Source organism: Bison bison, unplaced genomic scaffold, assembly GCF_000754665.1.
Source record: "Bison bison bison isolate TAMUID 2011002044 unplaced genomic scaffold, Bison_UMD1.0 scf7180017864466, whole genome shotgun sequence".
NCBI classification, from domain to species: Eukaryota; Metazoa; Chordata; class Mammalia; order Artiodactyla; family Bovidae; genus Bison; species Bison bison.
This window is the reverse complement of record NW_011495027.1, coordinates 10,991,918-11,003,488: the sequence shown is the minus strand read 5'-3', so window position 1 is coordinate 11,003,488 and position 11,571 is coordinate 10,991,918. Positions and strand designations below refer to the sequence as shown.

Below are 11,571 nucleotides of genomic sequence, written 5' to 3'. Positions count from 1 at the left end.
AAGCCCCAGTGATAAAAGAACTCAAACCAGGTACCATCCCGGTTAGAAAGCTCCACTACCCGCTACTGATAGAGGCCTGGGCCGGCATACTGCCCCACATCAATAGATTGAAACAAGCAGGTATTCTAGTAGAGTGCCAGTCGGCTTGGAATACACCCATCCTGTCAGTTAAAAAGGAAGGAGGGCAGGACTATAGGCCTGTACGGGATCTCAGGCTAGTCACCCAGGCTACTGTGACTTTACACCCCGCTGTTCCAAACCTCTATACCTTACTTAGCCCTCCTCCCGCTGAGGACTAAAGTTGATACTCGCCTAGATCTCAAGGATGCCTTCTTGTGCGTACGCCTTGCCCCAGCGTCACAGCCCATCTTTGCCTTTGAATGGGAAGATCCAGTCGGGGGCACCAAACAACAGCTCATCTGGAATCCCCCACAAGGGTTTAAGAACTCCCCAGCCATCTTTGGGGAAGCCTTGGCTTCTGACCTGAACTCATTCCATCCGGAAGAGTATGGATGTTGGCTCCTATAATATGGGGAAGACCTGCTGCTGGCCGCCAAAACCAGGGAAAAATGCTGGAAAGGGACAAAAGCACTACTCCAGCTGCTGATGGAAGCAGGTTACCGGGTGTCAAAGAAGGCGGCACAGATCTGCAAGGAGGAGATAAGGTACCTGGGGTTTGTTTTAAAGAAGGATACAAGTTTCCAGACCCCTATATACTGATGGCACTAGCCTGATAAAACAAGGACAATGGCTGTCAGGTTAGCCAAAGCGGAAGGGGCCATCAAGACTGAAAAGGGATGGTAGGAATTGCCAAGTGGCAAATTATTGTCACCGGAGGAGCTGGCACACAATCTGGTAAGCCAAACACAACAAGCGACCCATCTAGGCCATGCTGCCTGCTCACAGGTTAATGCTGCCTCTTGGGTATTCAGACAAAAACCTCCGGGTATTCAGCTGAAAGGCACGCTACCCTTTGAACACCTGGGAGTGGACTTCACTGAAATGAAAACTCACCAACACTACCGTTACCTGCTGGTCATGGTATGTACGTTCTCGGGATGGGTAGAAGCTTTTCCTACCTGGACTGAAAGAGCATCAGAAGTAGCCTGGTACCTGCTTAGGGAAATAGTTCCCAGACTTGGACTTTCTACCAGCATTGGTTCAGACAATGACACGGCTTTTGTAGCTGATTTAGTACAACAAGTAAGCAAAACTTTAAATATCAAATGGAAACTGCACATTGCATATAGGCCTGGAGTTCCTGAGATGGTGGAATGAACCAACTGGACATTAAAGAGACTCTCCAAGTGGATCATAGAGACTGACTGCTCCTGGTAGACTTGCTTCCGACGGCTCTGCTCAGACTCAGGATGACCCCACAGTCCCAAGGCTATTCTCCATACGAAATTGTGAATGGGAGGCCCCCCCACCCCCATAATAAAACAGGTGTCAACAAATTTGCCTCAGGTAAGGGGGAACAGGATTTCACAGCAGATGGAACTGGGTAAGGTAATAAATCGGGTAACTAAGTTTGTACAGGAAAGGGTGCCGTTCCCCCTTGGGGAACAGATTCATGAGTTTACGCTTGGTGACCAAGTATGGGTCAAAGATTGGAAACGTGATTTGCTAGCCCCTTGGTGAAAGGGCCCTTATGTTATTCCAACTACCCCTGCTGCTGCTGCTGCTAAGTCGCTTCAGTCATGTCCAACTCTGTGTGACCCCATAGATGGCAGCCCACCAGGCTCCCCCGTCCCTGGGATTCTCCAGGCAAGAACACTGGAGTGGGTTGCCATTTCCTTCTCCAATGCATGAAAGTGAAAAGTGAAAGTGAAGTCGCTCAGTCGTGTCCGACTCTGTGAGACCCCATGGACTGCAGCCTACCAGGCTCCTCCGCCCATGGGATTTTCCAGGCAAGAGTACTAGAGTGGGGTGCCATTGCCTTCTCCAAACTACCCCTAATGCAGTTAAAGTTGCAGGTATTGTCCCTTGGATCCATCATACGAGGGTGAAGAGAACATACCATGCAGACCCAAAAAACACAGTGGACTGCACAGAGGGACCCCACTGACCCTCGAGAGACTAAGACCATCCTTAAGAAGAAGGAAAAGAAGATCCTGGACAAGCTCGTTCAGGATGAAGCCGCACAATCAACTCCTGCTGCTTGGCCTCATCCATGTGATTTTGAATTTAACTTCCATTTCAACTCAGGACAATGTTTTCATCTCATGGGCACATTTCTACGCAGACTTCCACAAAACTTCCAACTGCTGGGTGTGTAGGGCTATGCCTCTGTCAGTGATGGATGGACTTCCTTGGTGGGTGTCACTGCTCTGCCAAGGAGATTTTAAGCCACTCTGCTCTTTTCTGGGATGACAAAAAGAGACTTTCCTCTCTCTTGTCAATCATAACCTCTCCTTGCTCTCTTGCTGTAAGACCTACAGTCAATAGACTTGGGTCATGGGGTTACATTTGATATAAATGCCAGTGTAACAAAAGCCTAACCTACTTGTTGTAAATCTACCCCTAGCCCTGGTAAATCTATCTTATTTACATGCTAGGTGGACAAGATCCGTGGTTCAATGATATGAGTACATTGCTGCCTTATTCGTATCCTCTATAGGGACAATAGATATCATGATTAGAGGCCTTGACTAATTTCACATAACAGGCCCTCCTAGATAGAACAAAAGCCATCCAAGCCTTAAATGAAGAGCAAATCCAAATGAGAAAAGCGGTAATTCATAATAGAATGGCTTTGGACACACAGCTGTTCAAGGAGGGACCTGTGCTATAATTAAGGTTGAATGTTGTGTATACATTCCTGACTTATCTGGCAATGTATCGACTGCTTTAGATGACATGAAAAACCAGGTAAAAGCAATGTCAAATGAAAACATTCCTTTCTGGACTTTGGTCCTATCTTGGGTGAAGGGAGATTGGTGGAAAACTAAATTTACCACTGTTATAGTTGCCTTGATAGTTCTGCTTTGTGGACCCTGAATTTTACAATGTATTATGAACTTTGTAACCCGAAGGTTGATGTCATTCTCCCAAATTGGCGGTCGGAGAGCCACAGTGCAATATATCCCTATGAATGATGCTCATAATATGAGTTAAAAGCATCAAGAGGGGGGAATGAAGAAGGAATTCATAGGGCCTGGACTCCATCTTAGGCCTGTTCATGCTGATCATGCTCAGCCACTTTTCCAATGGACTCTGAACTCTGTGTTTAGTGCCTATGAAAACAACAACAGAAGGATAAGACCCCCTCCAGAAAAGGGAACCTTGAAGATCATATCTAGGTTCTCATCGCCTCAGAGAAACATACATTAATCATCCCTTCCTCCAGACAAGCCATAAAATTTTCTGTATCTATTGGAGTGTAACCTCAGGTTTATTGATTATTGGCTAATTGCTTGACTGTTTGAGCACACAGCACGTGAATGATGGGGTTATTAGGATTGTATTTTCCTTGGTTTATGTAAGTCTCAAGGAATTTGGAGTGGTGGGTTCAGACACATACACATGGGGTTATAGAAGATTTTCACAAATGCTGGTCAGGGTCCTTGGCTAAGAGGAGACTCTGCCTTGGACCCACAGGTGTAATAAACTGCACTCCACTATCTGCATTGTCCTTCTGAGTGAGTTTGTTTCCCGGAACGCATGGCTACAACATATACGCATGCTGGCAGTGGGGTAATAAAAAATGGGAGGAAGATAGAGGAAGAAGAGATAAAGGGTTGAGTAAGACAGAGGAATACACATAGGAAGATAGAGAATACAAGTGAATAAAAAAGAGGAAGAAAGTGAGTTTCAGAACAGGACAGATGTCTAACATCATCCACAAAATTTAGATATAATGAATGGAGCACCTGACCCAGGCTAAACAGCAATATACTTCAATCACTTAATAAGCCATGATTACCTATTACGTACATGGTATGGTACTAAAATCAAGGGGGTTACAGAGAAAACAAGACATTTAATTGCAAAAAGGTAATAAATATAGAAGTTTAAAAATAGAGTAATACATCAAAATAGCTACTCTCTTATATACCACTTAAATTCAAAGAGTCTTGAGCACTATAGTAAAAGACTATGGAAAACATAAATTAGGCATTTGAAAAAAAAAAACTCAGAGAAAAAGTATTTTAAATAGACAGGTCTAAAACTACTTTTAGGTAGGCAGGTCTAAAAATGATAACCTTATCTCTTGGCTTTTTTTGAAAATCAGTACCACTATTGGGCATTTTACAAACTCTGTTATGAGGTGAGTAATTCAAAAGTCCAAGATGGCTAGGGTGAGAAAGATTTTCCAAAATGAGTCTTTCAGATCTTGAGAGATTAGGAGCATAATCAGAATTTTCACTTGGACTAACACTAGAAAAAAAAGAAAAAATACATTTTAGTTCTTAGATATTTTTAAGTATTTACTCTAAATTTCTACATATTAAGAAAATAGAAAAGCACCTGAAATATTGCTGAAAATCAGATTCCAGAAAAGAACTTGAGGCATTTCAATTAAATTTTCAATAAACCATAATTAGTTTTAAAACTAGCAATCTATGTTTCTGGAGCCTCTATGCTAGAGTTACTTAAGATTCAAAAAACAGTCATGATAATAAAAGATTAGTTAAGACTACACATATATTTTATACTGAGTCCTAATATATTAAAGGTCTTAATTTGTAAATACTTCTATAATAGTTCTGTTCTTCTTCCTAAACGGAAAGCTATATTCAAAATTATTATTTTTTAAATTATGGAGCATTATTCCCTATTCTGGACACACGAGAAACACAACAAACAATAATGATATTCAAAAATTTTCATTCATCAGTTAAAGTCCTAAGTTAGAGTTCTAAACATAAGTTTACTCACTCACCTAGATAACTCTTCTCCTAAACTCTGCAAACTCCATTCTGTTATCTTCAGTTCATGTCTTAAGGAAGCAACATTTGCCAGCAAACTTTCTTCTTCATTATCTTTATTATAGAAGTCTGATGAACTAGATTCCATTTCTTAAAAAAAGAAATGAATTTCTTGTACCTTGCCTGAAAGAATCTGTGATGTCAGTCAAAATTATCTCACACTAATAAAACTTAACTCGAGTTATTATTTTTCTATTTCAAATGTTGTGAAATCTTTCATGGTAATTTTAAACAAAGCAAAACAGCCAGCAATAATCAATTTCTCTGCAGGGTAAACCCATAATGGAAAGTTCAACAAAATTTCAATGAATCAATTTTTCATTTAAGCCAGGGACTACAATTCACCTTTCCTAGCCATCTTCAATCTTTCTAACAAGTGTGTAAACTGTTTTTATTTGATGTTAAAGATGAAGAAACTAAGAATGAGCCAAATAACTTGCTTGAGTGTGTGCGCGTGCTCAATCACGTCTGACTCTTTCCAACCCCATGGACTGTAGGCCGCCAGGTTCCTCTGTTTATGTAATTTTCCAAACAAGAAATACTGGAGTGGGCTGCCATTTCCTTCTCCAAATAACTTACTCAAGGTCACACAAACTGTAAATGGTGGAACCAAGATTTGAACCTAGGCCATCACGACGCAAAGATCTTTTAATTATGTCACACTCTAGTTTTCTTATTTATTATAAATTAATTTCAGTATGAAGTGTTTGAACTTGATCATGTTACAAGCTCTGAACATCTGACAAAACTGGTATCATAACATTCATATTTTCCTAAAGGTAATTTATTAACAGATAAAGGTTATCCCCTTCTCCTATTCACCATGGCTATAAAATTTAAAACCATAAACTCACATTCACGTAACAACCACAGAAATCAAAATGACATTTAGCAGGTTAACTCACAAAAATAAATAAGAAAAGTTGTTTCTTCAACTGATGGGTATCTCAAGGGTTGTGAAATTCTCTACTAAGTAGCTTTGCACATTAAAAAATCATGATAAATACATTTTATTACTAATAATTAATATTCATAATTATTGTGTACTAAAACATATTAATAATACAACTTAAATGAAAGCTTTACAATCTCTACTACTCCATCTTCCTGCATAATCTTTAAATTACATTTCTCTCTCAGATCTCATTTACCTTTGTCATTGAAGCTTCTTTTTGATCACCCTTCTAGAATTCTGACGACATCTCAAGCTCCAAAAGGTTAGGAGTCCTGTGTATTATAGTCAGGACTCTAAGGCACTTACAGAAACCCAATATTTTCAGTGACTAAACGATGATTACAAAACTGTCCTTCTTTCCCCTCACCTAGCTAAAATAACAAATTTACTCCACACTCAAAATTTCTCAGATGTAGAGAGGAAGATTAAAAAGAAAACTTTCATCTTACTGGAATAAACTGTGGCACGAAATTATATACTATGGAATCTTAGTAAAGAAAACATTTCTTTCCTCTTTTGTTTCCAAAAATTTGCTTCTGCTTAAATGAGAAGACTCTCCCAAACAAAAATCAAAGGTTCAGGTCCCCACTCTGTGTTTTTCCAACAACTCTAGTTACCTACAGGATGGTGAAGGAAGAAGGGTAAAGAAAATTTGGGCAAATTCTAACATGCCATTTTGTTTCAACTGAATCAGGTTTATGTAAATTTTAACCCAAGAATTCTCTCACCCTTCTAAAGGATCAATGAAAACGTTTGATATGCAAATATATTTTCATTTTCCTAATGGGCCATTTAATACCCTCAAATAAGTATTTCTCCTCCCTTCAACTTAGTTATAAAAGTCCAGCTTCATCGCCTGTACATACGTGAAAAAGCACGTCATGCTTCTTACAGGCCCTGACATCTTCGGGCCTTAATTACAATGCGTTTGCAGGTATACACAGGTACACACATCACACCAAAGAACAACTTTATACTCGTTGTATGTAAAAAAGGTGGGCTGTAGTTGAAAAGGATTCCGCATTTTGGAAGGCCATTCAAGGCTTTATATCGTACTGTTCTGTTTCAAGAATGCTCAATTTGATAGAACTGGTCCTTCGTTCATCTGGAAGCAGTGGAAGAAAACATGAACAACTTCCTTCCAGATTTTTCTTCTACTAAAATACGACCCTGAAGAGCAGTGTGAGCAGCGAGGGTGATGACTAGATTAAACGCGTCCGAGGGAACCGAGAGGGAAACACCTGTACCTCCTCAGATAGGCCAGTTTCCACCCTCCAGGGGCAGTCGCTCACCACAAGTCGTAGCTGTGAGAGAGACCCACCAACGACGGCGCACGCCGAGCTCTCCTCTCCGTTCGGAAACCTCCGACCCTCTCCCCGGCCCCAAGCGCCGAACACACTATGGGAACTCCGGTTGCGCCGAGTTCGAACCGCCGCGGGAACCGTTGGGATCGCACCTCCCCAACCGCAGCCCCGCCCCCCGCGCAGCCTTAGCGTGAATCTACGCCGGACGCGCGGGGCTTGTCGGGGATTGTGGTCTGGGAGCGCGTCCGAGCCTGCCTACCCAGAACTACATTTCCCACAATTACCACCAAGACGCCCATTGGTGTGACGCCCGCCATGGGAAGCTGCGGAGGTCTGGGTGTCAGGCGGTCCGTGCTGGCCCGGTGCCTGAGGGAACCAAGGCCTAGGAGGGTGTGGAAAAGGACTGCTGGCTCCGCCTTCAGTCCCTACGCTTTGTAGACAGGCGTTTCCCTCTCGGAGAAACACCCCTCCGCCTAGGCCTTCACCTGGAGCTTTTTCAGGCTCCAGGTTTGCCTGCCAACCACGAGGAGTCCTGGAAGGAAAAGCGGAGCATAAGTGCCGATAACCCACGCCTCTCAACGCCTTTCCCAGCCCGAGATCGCCCAGGCAGGGATGGGCGATAAGACCTGGCTACCCTTCCCCGTGGTCCTCTTGGCCGCTCTGCTGCTGCCTAGGGCGGCCGGCTTCACTCCCTCCTTAGACAGCGACTTCACGTTCACACTTCCGGCGGGCCAGAAGGAGTGTTTCTACCAGCCCATGCCCCTGAAAGCCTCGCTGGAGATCGAGTACCAAGTAAGTGTAGATGTTGAGCCAGCCTCCTTCCTTTAGCCTAACTGCACGTCGTCGCCTCTCACCCGCTGAGAAAGTTTTTGGGGACCGCCCGGCTGCTAAAGAGGCGAGGGCCGCCCGGAAGCCGGGCAGCTGCGCGCCGGCTCGCGAGGCGCTGTTGTCCAGGGGCTGGGGACTAGAAGTTAGGCGGGATCTGGAATTGACTACCCGCCCTCTCCCCTTTTCTCCGGTGGGAAAGAGGCCAGCTCTGGTGATGTCGGTGGGTTTTTTCTTTGTTTAATGATTCGTCCATGTCTTTAGCCACTACGCGCGCCAGTACCGGAAATTTCACAATTCAGGCCTAATACACATTCTGTTTAATCACTGGACAAAATGACAGTTGCTTTAATCACCGCCCCCAGCCCTCAATTTCGGTATTATAAATCTATACTGTTACTTCTTCAGTTAAGGATTTTTGAATTGTGACCATGCGATTATCACTAAATCCTATTTTGGAATATTTTGAAAGGGGCTATTGGTGTGTTTAATGGTGAATTTCCTTCCCAGTTGTATGTGTGTGTCTGTGTTTGTGCGTGTGCTCAGTCGTTAAGTTGTCTCCGACTCTGCGACCCCATGGACTGTAGCCCGCCAGGCTTCTCTGTCCGTGAGATTTCCCAGGCAAGAGTACTGGAGTCGGTTGCCATTTCCTTCTCCAGGGGATCTTCCCGACCCAGGGGTCGAACTGGCATCTCCTGCCTTGGCAGGCGAATTCTTTACCACTGAGCCAACAGGGAAGCCCTCTGAGTTATATATATACCCATTATTTAAAAACCAAATAAGATCTAATTGTATATTAAAGCTCTGTAATCTTTTCTTCAGCATTCTAAGCATTTCTCCCATATCACTATTTTATTTTTAATAACAGCATGATGTTATAGGGAATTGCCTTAATTTATGTAGTCACTCTGGTAAAGGGTAATTTCTTAGAAGAAATCGTTAGCTCCAGTATGGCAAATTTCGATTTTTCTAGGTAGCACTGCAAAAAAAGAGAAATGCCTTCATGTGGTTCATCTTTCAACTTTTTTCATGTTACCTAATTTTTAATCAGATGTTAATTTTTTATAGTTGATGTAGAGAATCTTTTTCAATAACAGGTACTGTCATATTTAGAGCAAAATAAAGTTATTTAGAATCTTCATCTGCAGAAACTTTGAGATTAGATTATTTATAGATGAATATGGCTTCCCTGGTGGCTCAGATGACAAAGAATCTGCGGGCAATGCGAGAGACCTGGGTTCCGTCCCTCGGTTGGGAAGATCCCCTGGAAGAAGGCATGACAACTCATGCTAGTATTCTTGCCTGGAGAATCCCCTTGGACAGAGGAGCCTGGCAGGCTGCAGTCCATGGGGTCGCCAAGAGTCAGACACTACTGAGCAACTAAGCAGCAGCAGCATAGATGCATAAGGTTAAGCATAAAGTATCTAAAACTACAGTTAGTCAGCCAAGCTGAGGCAGGAACTCAGCATTTCCTGATTTCCAGTTCAGTTCAAAAGTTAATTTACTGAAGATTTACTACGTGCCAGTAATGCCTGGCGGTGAGGACACAGAGGAGGGAACAAACAAAAGAAAGAGCCCTTTTCAGGGATCTTAATATTTAAAGGTTACTGGCTTATAAACAGGGGCTTCGCAGGTAGAAGAGTGGTAAAGAATCTGCCTGCCAATGCAGGAGACTCAGAAGAAACAAGTTGGATCCCTGGGTCGGGAAGATCCCCTGGAGCAGGACATGGCAACCCACTCCAGTGTTCTTGCCTGGAAAATAAAGTATGGTTATATGCTGTTGGAGAAGGACTTCTCTGGGTTTTCAGAAAATAATTCTTGGAGAAAATAAATAGGAACCTAGAAACATGCTTAGGTGAAACAGGAATGCAGGGAAGAGGGGCATTCTAGGAAAAGGAACAAAATGAATACGCATTTCTGAAAATGCAGTGTTACTGTTCTAGCAGTGGGCAGTATATACTGGACACTACAACTGCTGATCTTAAGGGGTGGAACTCTTAAGACTATAAAGTCTAGGGTGAGAATAGAAGAAAAAGAGATTGGAGAGGTCAGGAGGCTGGATCATGAATCTTAGCTTGTGTGCTATGCTGAGTAGCTTTGACCTTTGTCTGTATAAGGGCTACTGAAGTTAAGCAATGTGGTAACAGTCAAAAATGTTTTACAGTGTGGAATATGGATTTAAGGAGGGCAAAATTAGAGGTAAAGAAACCAACTACAGGGTTAGAAAAAGTCTAGATAAGGAAACAAGTTTTATTGTTCATCAGTCTTTACCCAGGTATTAGGAAAGAAATTGGGACTTCTGTGGCAGTCCAGTGGATATGACTTCATGCTTCCACTGCAGTGGACTTGTGTTCAATCCCTGGTCATGGAACTAAGATGCCAGCATGGCCTAAAAAAATAGATAAATAAAGGTAAACTACTGACCTCTTAGGATTAACAGCTCCAACTGTAGACAAAAAAAAATGCCTAGGTCGAAATCTTGAATCTGGCACTTACAACCTCTGTGACCTTGAGCAAGTTACTTAACCCCACACTTGTAAAATATTGACAATAATAGTAAGAGTTGATTTGAAACAGTTAATAAGTGTTTATGTACCACCCCAAACAGATAGTAAAAGTTCAGTATATGTTAGCTTTTTTATGTTTACATTTTTCGAGTTTTATATATAGTGGGTTAGCTTTATATCAGTACTTGGCATCTTTAATCACTCAAAAAGACTGTTCCCTTAAAGCATTCTGTCTAAACTGTTTTGATTAAGGAAAGAATTAAAATCATTTGGTGTTTGTGGTCCTAGACAATGTTGCAAAGGTTCGTAGGGTAGAAATCTTCAACCCCTTGCATTTTCCAACTCTGTCATTAATTTTCCAATAACTACAAGCTACTGGGTTTTGTCTTCATTTTTAAAATGTCAGGTAACAAACTTTTCTAGACATTGCCCTTGGTTTACTGTGACATATTAAAAATTTTAACCATTTCACACTTTTCAGGTGTAAGAGGACACTTTTAGGGTAACTGACCAGTCCCATTATATATTAAGTTCTTGGAATTTTTAAATGTCAATACATTTATATCTTATGAGTAAAATAGATAATTCATTTAAATTTTTTATTATTGAGTGCTTAGTTTCTGTAAGCTTTATGTTAAGTACTGCAGAAACAATGGTGAGTAATACTATACTCTGTGTACAGTAATACTAGACTCTTGCAGTCTAGTAAGGGGATAGACGTTAATCAAATTAATACAAGTTCAGTTCAGTTCAGTTCAGTTGCTCAGTCGTGTCCAACTCTTTGCGACCCCATGAACCGCAGCACACCAGGCTTCCCTGACCATCACAAACTCCCAGGGTTTACCCAAACTCATGTCCATTGAGTTGGTGATGCCATCCAACCATCTCATCCTCTGTCGTCCCCTTCTCCTCCTGTCTTCAATCTTTCCCAACATCAGGGTCTGTTCAAATGAGTCGGCTCTTCCCATCAGGTGGCCAAAATATTGGAGTTTCAGCTTCAATATCAGTCCTTCCAGTGAACACCCAGGACTGATCTCCTTTAGGACTGT

The 11,571-nt window shown here is 42.2% G+C and overlaps 2 protein-coding genes across 7 annotated transcripts in view; one reads left to right on the top strand and one right to left on the bottom strand.

Annotated features, from left to right (window-relative positions):
* CCDC18 (coiled-coil domain containing 18) overlaps positions 1-7,357 on the bottom strand; it is a 114,458-nt gene extending 107,101 nt beyond the window's left edge. For 3 of the 4 annotated variants that reach the window (XM_010860464.1, XM_010860465.1, XM_010860462.1), the window contains exons 1-3: positions 7,179-7,357; positions 4,886-5,021; positions 4,206-4,380 (exon numbers count right to left, since the gene is read on the bottom strand). In XM_010860464.1, coding sequence (XP_010858766.1) covers positions 4,206-4,380; positions 4,886-5,019 — 309 coding nt within the window. In that variant the 5' untranslated portion in view covers positions 5,020-5,021; positions 7,179-7,357. The remainder of the gene's footprint in view (positions 1-4,205; positions 4,381-4,885; positions 5,022-7,178) is intronic. The other variant, XM_010860463.1, reaches the window with a different exon arrangement.
* Positions 7,358-7,504: 147 nt separating this feature from the next.
* TMED5 (transmembrane emp24 protein transport domain containing 5) overlaps positions 7,505-11,571 on the top strand; it is a 19,565-nt gene continuing 15,498 nt past the window's right edge. For all 3 annotated transcript variants that reach the window (XM_010860460.1, XM_010860459.1, XM_010860461.1), the window contains exon 1: positions 7,505-7,982. In XM_010860460.1, the coding sequence (XP_010858762.1) occupies positions 7,803-7,982 (180 nt within the window). In that variant the 5' untranslated portion in view covers positions 7,505-7,802. The remainder of the gene's footprint in view (positions 7,983-11,571) is intronic.